The sequence below is a fragment of the Cornus florida genome, unplaced genomic scaffold (genome assembly GCF_030987335.1).
Source record: "Cornus florida cultivar Cherokee Brave unplaced genomic scaffold, ASM3098733v1 CherokeeBrave_3.0.0_Hap2_Chr03, whole genome shotgun sequence".
Lineage (NCBI taxonomy): Eukaryota > Viridiplantae > Streptophyta > Magnoliopsida > Cornales > Cornaceae > Cornus > Cornus florida.
In genome coordinates this window covers 17,679,047-17,697,993 of record NW_026775573.1, presented here as the reverse complement: position 1 = coordinate 17,697,993, position 18,947 = coordinate 17,679,047, and the positions used below count along the sequence as shown (strand labels likewise).

The following is an 18,947-nucleotide window of genomic DNA, read 5'->3' as shown; positions in this document are numbered from 1 at the left end:
CTTCCATTTCTTTTCTTTTCTTTTCCCCATTGTCATTGTACCAAACTGAGCCTAAGTGATACTAGTTGTATGCACACAAAGCTTTAAATAGAGAACTTTGAAAAAATAAAACATGTAAATGAATATGTTGGGAGAGTACTTTCAATTTTCCAACGTAGCTTTTAGTGTGCCCAATGAATTTTTGGTATTCCAAAGTTATAGTCAATTAATAATCATCTGGATTCATTTTTGAAAAGAATCTTTTATCAATCACAATTTAAGGAGCAGCAATGGGGAGTGTATTCCACGTAGTACTAGAAAAAAAAAAAAAAAAATTGTGAGAGAGAGAAAGAGAGAGAGAGACTGGAAAAAGAAAAGCATGCTTTTGAAAAGTAAAGAACGACTTTAACGAAGAAAGCATGGTTTTGAAAAAGTAAGAACTACTCTAAAGAATCTTTTATCAATCATAATTCTAAGGTGTAGCAATGGGAGTCTTCCATGTATTCACGAATTGGGTGAATTAAATTCAATTGAGAAGCTGCCAAGTCCATCAATGGCGAACAAAGCTTCTTCTTTGTCTTCCGTGTTTTTGTGCTCCCAATCGATTTGGGTCGAAGCCCAAACAACTTGCAATCACCTGGCTTCTTTGTCTTTTGATTTGACTCACATTCCAGCCCTAGACACTCCCTGCAACAGGTCCGTCATCTTCTCACAAACCCTACTTTTTCATTTTTGAATATTCATCTTATGGCTCTGGAAATATTCTAATTTTCCATTAACCTAAATGATACTAATGGGTTTTAACCCTTTCTTCTCTCTCTTTTATTTTTATTTATTATTTTATTATTTTATTTATGAAATTTCCTTGTTGCTGAATTAAAAAAAGAAGATCATAACAAACTAAATTTAGTATTATTATAAATTATTGGCCTGTCACAGTTTATTCCTTTTCTTTTTTCTTTTTCTTTTTTTTTTTCTTTTTTTTTTGTATCTATCTTCTTTTGGAACAAAATTGTCCAAGTTAATTATCTTTTGTTTTCAAAAGTTTTGTTGGGCAAGAAAACAGAAGGGCAATGGTTTTTTTTGGTGACCAATTGTTATAGAATGGCAACACTAGTGTACTGTGTAATTAAGATTAAATTGCCTAATCACCAACATTAGTGATACACTTTTTTTTTTTCCCTCGTTAGTGATACATTTGAGCAGAATATAATCTCCAAGTATAAATACTTTTTTTAATTATTTGTAACGATCTCACCAAATCTATTTTTAACTAAACTGTTCTGAACATTTTTGCTTGATTTTAGCTGATTATGAATTTCTTATTGAATTTTCTTTGTAACTTATAATACTTCCTATGTTTCATGAACTCAGATACAAGTATGTGTCTAGTTTTTAAATTTATCAAATCCCCAAACGTGTATAATATTTTCCTTTTCATATTTTTAGAGTAAAATAATGTTTGCACTCATTTTGAAGCAAATGATAATAAGTTTGAGTTATTTGTGAGTTGTGCAGCGGAAGATAATTGTGTAAAGTTTAAGTTTTTATTGAGGAATGATTTAATCACGTGTCTTTCAATATTAATTAGTTTTACTTAATTTAGCAATTAATCAATTAATCACATACAATATAAAAGTAAAGTAAAGTAAAGCAAATAGAGTTTGAGAGATGACAGCATTTTTAGTGAGGAAACCCCAATTGGTAGAATAGACCAATTGTTGTGGGAAAAACTTTGTGGATTGTGCAGTTCAAAGTAAATCGATACACTATGTTTGAAACAAAGTACAATGAACTTTGACTCAACCTCATACCCCTCGTTTTACCAAAAACCAATTGTTGCCAATCTTCTGGATTTGTGACATCCCGTCCAACAGCTTTTCACTCTAGGCCTATTCTTGATCTCTGTAGAAGGATTATTAGTAGATCAAACAACACTCCTCGAATACTTTAACCCTTTCAAAGTGTGATCGCTTTACCTCTTTTCTTCAAATTCTGAATTTGATAGAAGAAATAGATCTGTTTTCTCTAATCGTTGTACATACAAGATTCAATAGACTTTGAACACGATAATTTTTTAACAATACTCTAAACTCATTCTTGTGTTTTTGTGTCTATCCAAGAAATAAAGACAGAAAAATCAGATTTGATTTTTTGCAAAATATCTCTTAGACAGGCTTTTAAGAAATCAAAAGTTGTATTGCAAAAGTCGTATCAACCTAGATGTAAATCAAAGTTTATATAAAATTTTCAAAGACCTAGCTAGGTATGCATAGGAAAAGGTAAATTTCGTGCATAGGACCTAAGGAATTCTATATCAAATAGAAAGTTTAGACAGAACAGGAAATTAGAATCGTAAACTAGAATCCTTAACCATATCAGCATATGGAACCGGTAGCAAAGGCGGAACCAGTTCCCACAAATAGAATGCAATTCTTAGAAGTTAAGGTTCTGAACCGGTAGCACAGTTTTGGTACCGGTTCCCACATGACAGAACTGAATGAGAAGATTTAAAACTTGGAAAAATTCATGTTTTGATAACTTTGAAAAACATAACAAGTATGTATAATGTCCTAAGTGGGAAACAACTTTCTAAAGCATTGTTCATTCCTTTTTCGTAGATCACAGTATATCAATCTTGAACAACTCTTTAATTCCATAGCCTCGATCTTGATTTGGTAACTTAAAAATTACAACTAGATCGGACTTGTTTTAACACCGAAATTTGCCAATTACAAAAATTATATCTCACATTATTTTATCAAATCCCAAACCTATATAATATCTCTCTCTCTCTCTCTCTCTTTCATTTTTGGAGTAAAATAGTGTTTTCACTCATTCTGAAGCAAATGAACATACTAAACAAGTTCTATGAATAATTTTATAATAGGTTTGAATTATCTAATTAATATGAATATGATTGTTATATTTGTTTGAAATTTCTGAACTTAATTTTTTTATTAGCTCATAGTATTCATAAAAGAAGACTTAAGATATGCAATCCATTTACACACATTGTATATAGAGTCAAATTATTATTATTTTTGTCTAAAAGTTAAAACAAACACACACCCATTATATATGTTATCCCTCCACCGAGGCTCGAACACCCAACCTTCCAATCTTGCTCTTTATATTGAATCAAAATTTCATAGTCTCTTTATATAGACAAATTCAAATCATCAACAAATTTATACTGCCTCGAGGAATGATTCACCCTCTTTATCATTGAAATAGAACATCCAGACGATTAATCTTAAATTTATGAACTTGATTCTCTATGCCCTTGAGAAAGCATTTCCTAACCTATGCTACTACTTTCTAAAGGTGCCTCCACCCCGATGATAATTGGTTATGTTTATGCTGTAAGGCTGTTCTTTACAGCCGTAAAGTGAACAAGCATATGTTGTCTCACTTTCTGCAGAGCAAACATTGTGTGGTACTAGGCTACTGGTATGTATTAAGATATATGTATATTTTAAAAAGAATTCCTTCCATATTCTCTTTCTTCTTTTATTGGACGATATATTTCAGAGTTCTTATTTTTTGTTTGTTTACTTTTGGAATCAGTGATCTGTCAGTTTATTGTTACCCCTGTAATGCATATTTAGATGCTCAAGTGATTTTGCCACTGCGTCCTATTTATGAAAGTGCTTACAGACTGAAATTTGGTGAAGACCTTGATTGGCAGACAGAGGATAAGGAAGTTGAGGTCTCAACTTCAGGCAGTTAAGTTCATCTAATGAAAACTTCAGGCAATCAAGCTATGATCTGATTGTAGAGTGATTAACTCTTTGTGCCTACCTCAATATTTCCATTTGAAGTTTGAGGATGCTATGCTATTTATTCATAACTGCAAAATTGGATGAGGTTAATTTCAGTAAATATGTCCCGACTCCTGCCTCATCAAGATTAATTTTTGTTGACCTGTTGAGTTTAGGCATGCATTTGTTTAGTTAAAACTGTTTTCGAAGAAATTTTTCCATGCGCAGCTCTTGACATGAAATTCATGCCAGAAAAAATGGTCATTTTATTAGTTTTTACAATTTGCCTTTTCTATCTTTTCCCCTCGACTCCTTGTGTTTAGACATTTGTTTTTTTAATTGAAACTATGGTTTACAGAAAAAATATCAGTGAGTAGTGGTTCTCATTATAAGCATTCATTTCATCGCCATCCAGAATTGTCCGTCTTTCTACAATTGTCTATATTGATGGTCTCCAGGTGAGAGAAATCTTTCCATAAACAAAGCACGGTTCATTCTAATTGTTAGAAGAAAAATGGGTAATGTTCTGTTAAATAACAGACTGGTAAAATGTTTAAGGCTTATCTCTTTGACTTCCCATGAGGTTAGGAGTGTGTTCAATGAGCCCCCTGCTGTTATTTGTTTCTATTTCTGAAATTTTAGCAAATGACTTGGTTGGCCTTGTCTTATGTTAAAAGACTTAATAACCTTCTCGTTTGACATGAAATGACGGAAATACTTAGGATAATTACACTTACCTCCCCTGTAGGTTGTCTAAATAACAAGAACCTCTCTCTAGTTTCAAATATAATACTGATCTCCCCTCTAGTTCAGGTTTAAGTAACACTGACCTCTTTTAAAACTCGATAATGTACTTAGGAAACCAGAAAAGGCTATTTTGTCTATAAAGAAACATATATTTTGCATTAAAAGACAATAAAACTACAATGGGTATAATACTCTAACACCTTCAGGTAAAAGTCAACACTGACAGGAGAGGTTAGTGTTATACTTGAAACCATATGGGAGGTCCCAGGTCCCTATTATTTAGCAGGGGAGGTAAGTGTTTCAATTTTATACCATGCAACACAACCTCTCACGTTTGTCCTCATAACATAATCTAACACCCAAATATTCTCCTCTATAGGACCTTATGTACTCTTCATTCAATGTAATATTGAAACACTTGCCTCATAACATAATCTAACACTCATAATTAAAATTATCTAAATGCGTTTTACCAGAACACTATCATACTAATACGTTTTTTTTGTACCTCGACTTCAAACATATCTTATTTGGACCCGATATTTCATTTAAGAGTAAACTTGGCTTCTGTGGTAAGCTCCGCGCATATTAACATTCATGAAACCCTTGCACCAAATCAAACATCCTTTTTAACATGTTAGTAACTTAGTATATGTCAATAATTGATTGATTGTCTTTCTTTTAGTCACATAAAATCACCTTTTCGTCAACGGCTTTATATATTTATTTGTGTTCGGCTTGCGAAAAAGTGCTAGTTCCGCTTTCCAGGTGAATGGAAAGTAGGAGTGGATGTCGGGTGTGCCAGGAACTGCTGTCGTTCCAGAGTAGATATCCGAACAACTATCCAGTAGGAAATTGTAGAGATTAGGCGATTGAATGACGGACTGGAATTACCACCTTCAAGGGTTCTTTTTGCCTTGAAAAAGGACTTTTGGACTAAACTATGGCTAGTGGAAAGGAAAGTTGTATTGAAAGTGCAGGACTTCAAAGTAAAGTGCTGGAAAGTAGGAATAATAAGTGTATGACTTGAATTAAACATATTGAAAGTGCATTACATGAATGTAAAGAAATTGAAGTGCTGTTGGTTGTGTGTGTTGAACAGGGTTTGCAAACTAGCTCTAAGTGCTCAATTTATAGGACTTGATAAGCGCCGAATATTGTATATTCAAGCGCCCTAAATTACATTAACAAAGTCCAGTTATTAATTATTTTATGTAGATTAACTCCATTTGCATGTTTTTATGCATTTTCAGGTTGAAGTGCAAAAAGGAAGCCAAAAAAATGAGGCCTTGTGGAATTTTGAACAAAAAGGATGCCATTTCTGATTTTCTGGCAGCGGTGATCCTGACTTTTGTCGCCATTTTTCGACCTAGCAAACTCAAGAACTCGACTTCCATCATAACATGAAAGATTTAGATCTCTGAATCAGCTTTCCAAATCTTCAAGTGGTTCATCATTCGGAGTTTAGAGCAGAGAGTTATGATCTTCACAACAGAGGTGCGCAGAACTGCCTAGCAGCACTGATGTACTGCCTTTCTCCCCATTTTCGACCAACCAGACTTGAGAATTGGGTCTTCATCAAAACATGAAGTTTTTAAAGTACTGAATCAGCTCTCCAAATCTTCAAACAGATCGTCATTCGGAGTTCGGGGCACAAAGTTATAGCAGTTTTCCCAAAATAGGTCAGCGCTGAGCAAGAGGAGCATGTTGCACATTGCACTAAGTTAGAGTGCTCGAGATCACCAAGCGTGTGCTCGAAAATCAGGCAGAATGCCCTTCGGAAATGGCTCATTTCAGCCCACTTGCACATTGGTTTCCTCAATGCCATCTTCCTTCTTTATGAAGTGGTTGGAGGTGTTCCTTGGAGGAGAGAGGGTATTGTTGGAGCATAAAAGGCTACCCAAAGGCCACATATATCATTAAGCTTCATCTTTAGCAAGATAGAGGAGAGAGAGCAAGGAGAAGGGTGTTCTTGAGTGCTACAGTAGGAGCTCGAAAATGGAGATGAGGATGATGCTTCTTCCTTCTTCTAGCTCACCAATGGGCAACTAAACCTCATCTAGGGAGGTGATGAAACCCCTCCCTTGTAAGCATGTGTTAGTATAGTTTATTTTTGGGGATTACAATGTATTTTTGATAGTCTTTCCATGATCAAGAGCCTCATTTTTGTTGTAATGAATGTTGAATGTTTTAAATGATTATTGTGAGTTATTCATCTTGTCTTGGATGGTTGCTTTTCTTAATCATATTGCTTGCACTTCCATGGTGACAATGGAAGTTAGATCATGGAATGGTTTTAATGGCATGGAGTTGGAGAACCTAGATAGTTCATGGCTTAGGGTTTCCCTTTGATGGGCTATACTTGATTCTTAGCTTTATGTGCATTCACCATTTAAATTAAGGCTTGATAATCCTTGGCTTAGTAAGCATGTTCTAAGCTACATTTTAGTTTAGGTAGTTGATCATGTGAACCTTTGATGGTTTTTTCTTACCTTTCTATTTAAATGAACTTCTTAAGGATATTATAGCAACCTAGTATTGTTATGTATCATGACTATCATATATGTTGTTTTCCCCTTAAATTAATCTTAACCTAGCATGTGTATAGGGATGGAGGTGGATTCATTTCCCTAGCCTTCTTTACTTGTACTTCACTCCCTTGAATTCTTGCAAATTATTGTTTTATGCACTTTTAATTTCCTAGCTTAAGTGACATCCAACAAAACCTCTATAAACCCTTCATCATTCTAAGAATGATTCTAGACATTTAGGTTGTATTAGACTAGCGCAGTCCCTGTGGTTCGACTTACCCGACCAAAAGCCCTATTTTACAATGATTCGTGCTATTGCGAAGGTTGATGTTAATTGACCAACCGATCAGGACTTTCCATGCATGCAGCAGCAGCTTAAGGTGGCAGCTTCAGCAGCTTCCATGTGGACTGACTTCAAACTGCCATGTGTCCCATGATTCCTCAACAGTTGTAACTTCTTCCATCTTATCCATCTTCTGTTGTAGACTTCGACCACGTTTTCTTTTGCCTTCAACAAATTTGTGTCGTGGGTAGTTTCAAAGTGAATTCCTGCATGTCTTCTTTGTCAATTAGCAAGTGTCCCACATCTTTGCTCTTCTTCATCATGTCGTCAACCGCTTCCCTTTCTTTCAGAAACGATTTCACCAGCGGTTGCCTTGTTATCCATGACCCTTAAAAACTTCCTTCGGTTAGAGGTAGTTCCCTCATGAAGTTCCACCACTTTCAACTGACGTATTCTTGTTTGGCCAAGTGTCCCACGACTTCTAGTAGTTTTTCCCTTCTGTTAGAACCTTCCTTTCATGGCATCGTGGCTTCTAACTTTTAGTAACCTTCTCATCGTGAGATACCCCTCGAATCCGAGACACGGGTTGATCAGGCCCAGGCCCAAACCCGAGGGAATATCAAACAATTAATATTTTATAATGAACACGGAATACAAAATAAATTAAGAAATGAAATTAAAGCTGGAAGGAACTAAAAATAGAATCCGCAAAATATTATAATTATTAAAATCCATCAAACCCAAACTCCAAAACTCCATCAGTTTACAACTTGGGAATCCATCTCTAGTGGACCCCTATTAAACATCCAAACGGAAGATAGAACAAATGTAATAAACGTCCAGAAATAAAACTATAGAGAGAGCCCTACATCGTCGGAAGAGTGAACACGTCTAAGCCTGGAACTGTCGTGTACCTGAAAAATAGAAGTGGGTCAGGCCCACGCACAAGTTCTATACTACTACAATCCAAACAGAGGCCCGATACGCATGTACATCCTAAACAATTCAACAATAGCTAATATTCCGTAAATATATATATCGTCACACTAAAGGACTCTCACTGGACTACAGGCCGGTCTCAACCTGAATAGAGGTAACATGCTAAAACGCACACGAAGTGGGCATATGTACCTATACCTAAACAGGGTACACCTCCAACCATCGTAGCCAGCTACACATCCCGATGCATATACGCTCCCTAGCCATCAGTCCTGAGGCTCAAGCTCATACCGCGGCACCATAACAGTACATATATAAAATCCATCCAAAATCCCTGGTATTGCCGCTCAACAAGTAGTTGCCATGACAATACAAATCCACGGGACTTAACTTTTAGTTAATCCCATTCTTATTCCAAGTAGGTGGGTAATGGTATTGATTTAAAAACCAAACCCATCCTTAGTATGCCACCGTCCCATACCGGTACCTACTTTCCAATCCTCCAGTAGTCAATAATATCAATAAATCAAATATATATCAACTAAATTCCAACATCCAACATTCAATGTTAGCAATGATAAAATAAGCATTGATAAACAGGGTCACAACAACAACATATACATGCCCAATTTAAGTTGTTCCCTTTAGTCTGATATAAAGACAGAATTAATTAAAACTTTCATTTAACACCTTACAAATGACATACAAATATGTAGGGTATGTATCACAAAATCCTAACCTCCACAGTTGATACTAACTGTGATAATGTAAGCATCAAAACAATATTCACAGTATGTATGTAGACATGCTCAAATTATAGTGTTCCACAAAACCGATCTAGTGTTAAACTCAAATCCTCCTAGTATTTAAGTTCCAACAGTTGCTATTACAGAAGTTAAGATAGCTATCATCTAGACCCATCCTTCCAATAATTTATACTAGTAGTGGTAAGGAAAAACGTGAACCACAGAACCACAATGCATCCACAAACATGCTTAGTCTAGGTTGAAGAAGCATACAACACTACTGTAACTACTAGTTTCATAGCAAAACAGATATCATTTTAGTTTGGTTTAATCTTCATTAATCCTGGAATCATTTAAGAGTGCAAAGAGTATGAAGCCTAAGGGAAAGAGTAAGGATAGAATCTTGCCTCAGAAACTTTTGTTCAAAGTTTCAACGTCGTCTTCTTAAAAAATCCCGGCGAGTTCCAAAACCCGGTTACTGTTTATGGGTACGAAACACTATTCCTGAACTCAAAATCTGATCTCCACCGTTTAGATTGTGCGACACTGATTCATGAACCTATCCTCCAAATTTCAGCTCGATCGGACCACGGACGAAGCGGGATCGGATTTTGATGAAATCTAGACAGAATGGAAAAAAAACCTGTGCAACCCAGTTACTGTTCACTAGTACGAATCACTGTTCTCGAGGTCAAACTCTAATCTCCACCGTTCAGATTGTGCGTCACTGAGTCATGAACCTCTCCTCAAAAATTCAGCTCGATCGGACCATGGACGAAGTAGGATCGGATGTTTGATGAAATCTGGGCAGAATGGGAAAAAACCTGTGCGACCCAGTTACTGTTCATGAGTACGAATCACTGTTCCCGAGGTCAAACTCTGATCTGCATCGTTCAGATTGTGCGTCACTGAGTCGTGAACCTCTCTTCCAAAATTCAGCTCGATCGAACCACGGACGAAGCGGGATCGAAGCTTTGATCAAACCTTGGCAGAATGTGAAAAACTGCGTTTTTCCTTCTTCACTTCCACAAAACGTGTGCTTTGTTTAAAAAAAAACCCTACACAGACGTCTACCTTATACTTATAGAGTTTTCCTAAACCCTAGGTTCATTTAAGTCCAACTCACAATCCTAACCGGCCCATCCAATTAACGTAGAAACCTACGACGGCTATAATATAAAACCCTAATTTATACTGTAATTAAAACCCTAGTTAGATGTATTTACCTAATTACCCTATTCACCATTAAATACTTAACAAATAATCTAATTGAACAAAATAATAATTAGTAAACCCAATTAAACCAAATAAGACACACATAAAATAAGACACACATAGAATAATTAAACCAATTACACTTAAACCATTAATGCCAATTAAATAATTAAAACACTAACAAGTAATTCCAATCAAATAACTAAAAATAAATATCATTTAAATAAATTAAATCACCACAAAAGAAAACAATTAAGCACCGAATAAAAAAATAATGACACATAATCAAATAAAATGCACTTAAATAATAAATTAAATACCATTAAATACCAGGAATATCCTTTTTAAAATTAGGGGTATTACATTCTTCCCCCCTAACAAAAGGAATTCCGTACTCGGAATTCACTCTTACCTTCTTCCAATATTTCAAGAAACCGTGAGCGAATGACATCCTCTCGTTCCCAAGTGGACTCAGACTCATTGTGATGACTCCACTGACACGAACCAAAGGAATAACCTTATTACGAAGAATCTGATCTCGTCGGTCGACAATACGACACGGTGACTCTAAATAAGTTGCATCCGGCTGCAACGCAATCTCCCCAACATCGATATGCTGATACCGATCCTCATCTCGAAGAAATTTTCACAACATGGAAACATAAAACACGTTGTGGACGCGATCCAAAGTATCCGGAAGTGCCAACCGATAAGCAATAGCTCCAATTCAATCCATAATCATGAATAGACCAACAAATCGCGATGACAACTTCCCTTTCTTCCCAAAGCGCATAACACCCTTTATAGGAGACACTTTGAGTAGAACCTGATCCCCAACCTGAAACTCCAAAGCCCGAGTACGACGATCAGCATAGCTCTTCTGCCTACTTTGGGCAGTACGCATGCGATCTCGAATAAGAGCAATCTTTTCAGAGGTATCCTTGATGAACTGAGGACCTAAGAATCGATTCTCTCCAACCTCCATCCAACAAACAGGTGACCGACACGGTCGACCGTACAATGCCTCAAATGGTGCCATATCAATAGTCTTCTGGAAATTATTGTTATAAGCAAACTCCACAAGTGGCAAATATTCCTCCCAGTGGCCCTTGAAATCCAGAACACACGACCGAAGCATATCTTCCACAATCTGATTCACCCTCTCAGTCTGTCCGTCAGTCTGAGGATGATAAGCAGTACTAAGGTGTAACTCCGTACCTAAAGCCTGCTGAAAACTCTTCCAAAATCCAGATACAAAGCTCGAATCCCTGTCCGATATAATAGACAATGGAATGCCATGTAGCTTCACAATCTCTGAAATGTAAAGCCTCGCCAACTGCTCCGAAGTGTAGTCAGTGCAAATAGGCAAGAAATGAGCTGACTTGGTCAACCTATCCACAATGACCCATATGGAATTATGCCCCTTGAAAGAATTTGGCAACCCTTCCACAAAATCCATAGATATGCTCTCCCATTTCCACTCCGAAATTGGTAGTGGCTGTAGAGCTCCTGGCGGCCTCTGATGATCAATCTTAACCATCTGACAAGTACTACATTGAGAAACAAAAAGAGCAATGTCCCTCTTCATACCTGCCCACCAAAACTGCCGCTTCATATCTTGATACATCTTTTCGCCTCCTGGATGAACAGAGAACTCAGAGTGATGAGTCTCAGTCATCACATCCTTCCTCAAATTATCAGCAGAAGGTACCACTAACCGTCCCTTGTACCTTAAACCTCCATCAACCCCAACATAGTAGAATGGAACCTCTCCGGAAGCTATCTCTGCGACCTTGTCGACACACTGCTGATCGGTGAGTTGTGCTTGTAAAACCTTGCGAATGATGGAAGGTGTAAACACCATGCAAGCCATAAAAGCATCCGATAACTCATCCACACTCTTCAAAGCATTCCACTCAGTAGTGAATAGAGCAGAAAGACTACCAACAGGTCGGCGACTAAGTGCATCCGCCACTACATTCGCTTTCCCTGGATGATACTGTATAGAAAAATGATAGTCTTTTACAAACTCCAACCACCTGCGCTGTCTCATATTTAGCTCCCGCTGAGTGAACAAGTACTGCAGACTCTTGTGATCACTGAATAATCTGAAGGACTCACCCAACAGATAATGCCTCCAAATACGCAAGGCAAAGATGTAATACCCCTGATTTTAAAAGGATAGTCTCGGTATTTTTTTAAAAAAAAAATTATTTTAATTGCATTTAATTATTTAGTTGATTTCTTGGCTAATTGTTTACTTGTTTAATTGATTTAATTATTTGTTAAATGTGTTAATTGATTTAATTGTTTAAATGAAATTGTGTGTGATGATGTGTATTTATTTAGGAATTTAATTGTTTTATTTTATTTTTATTTTAATATTTTTAGGGAATTGGATATGGATAGTAGTAATGGACCAACTAATTGGGCTCCATGGACTACTTAGATAAGGGGTTTAATGGGTACGGATAATTACCCATGTATATGTATATTTAATAAATAAATATATATATATATATATATAAGGAAAGTCATATATATTTATATATTACATATAAAAAGGATTACACATAGATTATACGTACCATATATTTTAGTTACCTTTTTAGTATTTAGATTTTATTTTATTTTTATTATTAGTTTGGCTTGGATTGGGAAAAGGATTAGTATTATTTTATTTGACTATAAATATATAATTATAGGGTTGTGAAAAAGGTTAGAAAATATATTACGTACTATATTTTAGAGAGAGAAAGAAGGAAGAGAAAAGGAAGAAGGAGGTTAGGGTTTTTTATCTAATCCCTAAAGGCAAGTTTTAATTCTTCTCTTCTCCTTTGATTCATACCCTATGCATGCTAGATTAATTCTAGGTTCTTTAAATAAATTAATTGAATCTAATTATATAAATTTATTTGAAAAATTCAGTTCATGTGTTTTACTAATGGGTTTGAAATAATTTTCATATTTTGATAAATTAAATTTTCATGTGTTGTATTATAGTTTGGGTTTTAATTATGTTGTAATATATTATGGGTTTAGTATAGAGTAATTTATATAATTCAGATGGAATTAGATTTGATTCACACGCGCCGAACAAGGAAGCCATTGATAGTTGTTTTTGAAAAAAAAAAAACAAACAAACAGATTGTAATTTAATGTTAATTAGAATTTCTGTTTGTTTACTTCATGCACGCGTCACGAGGAATTTCTTTTAGCATTAGCATGAATCAAATTGGCATGCACCAGTTATATATATATATACGAATCTGTGTGGTTCCTTGTATACACGCCGAACGAGGTCAACTATATATGTTTCCATTAATCAGTTTATGAATGAAGTATATAAGAATTCAAAACTAAATTTTCTTTGTAAATTTGGCACGCCGAAAAAGGAAGTAACCATCAGTTTTGGTCACTTTTGCATTCTAGAATTCTACGCATTAATTGTAAGCAACAATCTGTTTGTAGCAAGATATGACTTTAACATAAACTAGTTTATAATATAATTATAATTGAAATTTGTTTTATTCATAAAGTGTACACGCAGAACGAAATTTGTATAAAGTATAAGTCAGTTTAATACAATAGTATTGGTTTTGCATTAAATAAGTTGTATGTGAATCTGATTAATGCAAGAATATTAAATTAATATTAGTATTGTTGATTGATGGATCTGAGTTAAATATTTATTTAATTTAATTAGATTCATTAAGAATTAGAATGCATGATTTAAGTTTTCATGCTAAGTATGGAATGTAATTAATTTTAAAAGAATAAATTAATTAGATATTGTTGGATTATATTATTTTAATCAATTGTTTAGATTTAAATTAATTTAATTCGAACATGGTGATGTACAATTTAACTGAGATGCATTTTAATGTTCTATGATGTAAATTAAATACATGATATTTAGAATTTATATTTTTGCTCAAGTAAATACAAAGGATGTGTATATAATTTGTATCATATTTATTTGGATTATTATATGTAAACATTACTGACATTTTCCTTGGATTCGAAACTTGATTATGATATGGATTAATGCACCATTATGGGATGGGGGCAAAGTAGGGACGGATTAACGTAAGAGTTAAGTCCTACCTATTTTTAATAAGGGAACGGATTAACCACAGTGTTAAGTTCTACTTATTCGTGTCAGGTCAACGAAATAGTTGGATGACATAGTATTGAAATAATAATTGGATAGTTTATTTTTGATGGTTGGATAGGACGGATTTTAAATATATAATTATACACCATGATATGAGCTTGAGTCTCAGGATCAGTGGTTAGGGTGCGTATATTGCCAGGGATGTGTAGCTAGATATAGCGTAGTTGTGTACCCTGGTAGGTCTAGGTACTCATGCCCACTATATGTGCGTTTTGCATGTTGCCTACTATTCAGGTTGAGACAACTCTATAGTCTAGTGAGGTTCCTTTAGTGTGTGTATATATCTATATATGGACTATTTAGTTATTGTTGAATTAATTAGGATGTGTACGTGTATCGGGTCTCTGTTTGGGATGTAGTAGATTAGAACTTGTATGTGGGCCTGACCCACCATTATTTTTCAGGTGTTCGTCAGTTCCAGTCTTAGAGATTGTTCGTGCCGAGCAGAGACAGCCATTCATTCTTCCGACTCTACGTAGGACTCTTCTTCATTAGTAACTTATTATTTTTTCGATTCAGTTATGTCAGTTAGGATATTATTAGGGGTCCACAGTATGGATTCCCGAGTTGTAGTTTAATTAATTACTGGTATCAGAAGATTGGAGGATTTTATTATGGAATTTTAATCATTATTTATTTGAGGATTTTTAAATAAGAATTTATTATTTAGTTTTCCTTTCAGCTTATCTGTTTATTTTTAATTCATCTTGTATTCCAATGCTTGTTTAAATATTAATTGTTTGATATCCCTTGTATTCTGTGCTCGGACTTGATCACCCGTGGCTCTAGAATCGAGGGGTATCACAAAAGACCACTACTGCCAACTCCAAATCATGTGTTGGATAATTAAGCTCATGAGGCTTAAGTTTCCGAGATCCATAAGAAATCGGCCGCTTCTCCTGCATCAATACACATCCAAGACCCTGCAACGAAGCATTCGTGTAAACAAGATACTCTATCCCGCTCTGCGGAGTAGCCAGAACCGGTGCAGAAGTCAGCTTCCTTTTCAGCTCATCAAAAGCTCGCTGACAGTGTTCATCCCACACGAACTGTACACCCTTCTTGGTCAGATGAGTGAGTGGTCCTGCTATCTTGGAGAACCCCTGGATGAATCTCCTGTAATATCCTGCCAGACCGAGAAAACTCCGAATCTCAGTAGGTGATGTAGGTTGTCCCCACTCAACCACCGCTGAAACCTTGGCCGGATCCACTGCTATCCCCTTTTCTGACACCACGTGACCCAGAAATTTCACCTCCCGCTGCCAAAATTCACACTTCTCGAACTTGGCATATAACTGGTGCTCACGAAGCGTCTGCAAGATTATGCGAAGATGTCTAGCATGATCGTCCTCCGACCGAGAATAGATCAAGATGTCATCAATAAAGACAATAACAAACTGATCCAAATAAGCCCGGAAGACTCTATTCATTAAGTCCATGAATACTGCAGGTGCATTAGTCGTCCCAAACGGCATAACTCGAAACTCATAAGAACCATATCGCGTAAAAAATGCTGTCTTAGGAACATCCTGCTCCCTGACCCTCAGCTGATGATACCCAGAACGCAGATCAATCTTGGAGAAATATGTGGCTCCCCTTAACTGATCAAACAAGACATCAATCCTGGGAAAAGGATACTTATTACGAATCGTAACCTTGTTCAACTCCCTGTAATCTATACACAGACGAAGCGAACCATCCTTCTTCTTTACAAACAGAACCGGTGCTCCCCAAGGTGACGTACTCCTACGAATAAAACCCTGGCTAAGTAACTGCTGAATCTGATCCCTCAGCTCTCTCATCTCTACCGGTACTATCCTATAGGGTGCCCTAGCAATAGGCGCAGTGCCTGGAGCTAAGACTATCACAAAATCGATCTCGCGACTAGGTGGCAACCCTGGAATCTCCTGAAATACATCCGGGAAATCCTGTACAATCGGTATGTTATCCAATGACACAATAATCCCCTCCTCATTTTCCTCCTCCACGTGGAACAAATAGGTGCTACCGCCCCCTTTAGAACGTGGCATAGCTACTACATACATATCCTAACCAGGTATGGTAAAAATAATAGATCTATCAAAACAAACAACTTGGGCATGGTAGTGAGACAACCAATCCATCCCAAGTATCATATTATAAGTGTGCATATCCAGGACCAATAGATTGGCTAGAAATCTGAGTCTGCCAATATCTAGTGTCACAGGCCCATCACTCTCATGTATAATAGCTGTATCACCCAATGGTGTAGAAATACCCTGAGGTCTAGTGCATACCCTCGTCCTCATCCCAGACAAAGCAACAAAAGTCCTAGCTACAAATGAGTGTGTAGCACCCGTATCAAATAAAACACGTTCATGCAAACTATGAATAAGAAACTTACCCTCAATAGTCTGAGGTGCCTGAACATCCTGTGGCTTGGGGTTATACACCCTGCCATAGTGCAACTGCTGTGGTGCATGTCCCTGAGTCCGCTGCGGTGCCGGTAAAGCCAGATGTGTCTGTCCCTGAATCCGTGGAACCTGTGGAGCTGGTAGAGGCACTGGCGCCCTCTGTCCTTGCTGCACATACTGTCTCTGTCCCTCTCCTTGTCCTACTTTAGGACACTGCCTGGTAGTATGACCATACTCTCTACAAGTATAACAACTACCCTAGAAAGTACCAAATGGCCTCCTCTGTCGGTTAGCCTGTGGCTGACCCTGTCCTGCCTGTGGTCCTCCATTCTGTTGCCTCTGAATAGGTGCCCCATTCCGGTGAGCATCTGAACCACCTTTGTGCTTCTTCCAAGGCTGTTGTCCTTGGAACTTGCCTTTGTCATTCTGTCGGTGACTATTGCCATTCCCCTTTTCAGCGACTGATTAGTAGAGTCTTTATCTCCCCGCTTCTCACTACGAGCCTGTCTGATGTCCACAGTCAACTGATACTATTGTAGAGCGGCGTCTACCACCTGAGCATAGGTAGTATAGGCTGGACTACCTGTAATAGCTCTCTTGATAGACCACATCAGTCCCTTGACAAAACTGTTGCGCTTCTTCTCCTCTGTATCCACCTCCTCCGGTGCAAAGAGAGACAAGCGTGTGAACTGCTGCTCATACTCTGCCACTGTCATGTTTCCCTGCTGCAGACTTAGAAACTCGGTCTTCATAGCTGCCCTGACTGCATAAGGAAAATATTTCTCATCAAAACGAGCACTGAACTCATCATAAGATAATGTCATCCTCTCCTCTGAGGTGGTAACTGACTCCCACCACTGTAGTGCATCCCCAATTAGCTTGAAAGTAGCAAGCATCTGCTTCTGAACCTCCGTGCACTGAACCAAATGAAGATGACGCTCAATGTCCTGTTTCCACTGGTGAGCTGCTCTCGCATCAGTTGAGCCTGAGAACACAGGTGGACTCCCCTTTGTGAAAGAGCTCCCAACCTTTCCCCAAGAATCCGTCTGAACCACTGGTGCTGGTACAGGTGCCGGCTGTACCTGAGGCTGATTCCGAAGTGCAGCTGTTACCCCAGCCTCTATAGCCCGAGCAACGAGGTCATTGAGGTGAGGAGGAATCTCTGGATCTCTGACCTGGTCCAGAGTCTGTTGAACATTCTCCTGTTCCTCCTAAACCTGATCCATGTCATCTTAAAACCCAAGCCTTTGCTGCTCTTCCTCCATTTGCTGACGCCATAGGAGATATTGTTGCCTACATGCCATTCTCCTTTCCTTCCTAGTTCCTTGCATGTTCTGTCCATTTCTAGCGTTAACCATAACACGAAAAGACAGACGTCAGTACCCTTTCTATACGAACCATAAGGAATACAATGAATCCTAACTTAAGCTCTATTCAAGAGAAAACGCTACGCGGAAGACTTAATACGAAAACATCTTAGAGACACTTGAACCTGGAGTGCTCTGATACCAACTGTGATACCCCTCGGATCCGAGACACGGGTTGATCAGGCCTAGGCCCAAACCCGAGGGAATATCAAACAATTAATATTTTATAATGAACACGGAATACAAAATAAATTAAGAAATGAAATTAAAGCTGGAAGGAACTAAAAATAGAATCCGCAAAATATTATAATTATTAAAATCCATCAAACCCAAACTCCAAAACTCCATCTGTTTACAACTTGGGAATCCATCTCTAGTGGACCCCTATTAAACATCCAAACGGAAGATAGAACAAATGTAATAAACGTCCAGAAATAAAACTATAGAGAGAGCCCTACATCGTCGGAAGAGTGAATAGAGACCTCTGCTCAGCACGAACACGTCTAAGCCTGGAACTGTCGTGTACCTGAAAAATAGAAGTGGGTCAGGCCCACGCGCAAGTTCTATACTACTACAATCCAAACAGAGGCCCGATACGCATGTACATCCTAAACAATTCAACAATAGCTAATAGTCCGTAAATATATATATCGTCACACTAAAGGACTCTCACTGGACTACAGGCCGGTCTCAACCTGAATAGAGGTAACATGCTAAAACACACACGAAGTGGGCATATGTACCTATACCTAAACAGGGTACACCTCCAACCATCGTAGCCAGCTACACATCCCGATGCATATACG

At 37.3% G+C, this 18,947-nt stretch overlaps 1 protein-coding gene across 2 annotated transcripts; it reads left to right on the top strand.

Annotated features, from left to right (window-relative positions):
* The first annotated feature begins 313 nt into the window (after positions 1-313).
* LOC132299757 (uncharacterized) lies at positions 314-6,695 on the top strand. 2 transcript variants are annotated; one of them, XM_059796562.1, is made up of 4 exons: positions 314-675; positions 3,307-3,432; positions 3,550-3,707; positions 4,102-6,695. In XM_059796562.1, the coding sequence occupies exons 1-4, from the start codon at positions 533-535 to the stop codon at positions 4,203-4,205; spliced, it is 531 nt and encodes a 176-aa protein (XP_059652545.1). In that variant the 5' UTR covers positions 314-532; the 3' UTR covers positions 4,206-6,695. The 2 variants fall into 2 exon arrangements, with proteins under 2 accessions (XP_059652545.1, XP_059652546.1); XM_059796563.1 differs by having other exon boundaries at positions 316-675; positions 5,744-6,695.
* The last annotated feature ends 12,252 nt before the right edge of the window (positions 6,696-18,947 follow it).

Bases quoted from the DNA above. Each gene is read 5' to 3' on its own strand.
- LOC132299757 (XM_059796562.1), top strand. From the start codon at position 533: ATGGCGAACAAAGCTTCTTCTTTGTCTTCCGTGTTTTTGTGCTCCCAA. The intron at 3,433-3,549 runs GTATGTATTAAG...TTTTGGAATCAG, and splicing joins TGTGTGGTACTAGGCTACTG to TGATCTGTCAGTTTATTGTT. The intron at 3,708-4,101 runs GTTAAGTTCATC...TATGGTTTACAG, and splicing joins TGAGGTCTCAACTTCAGGCA to AAAAAATATCAGTGAGTAGT.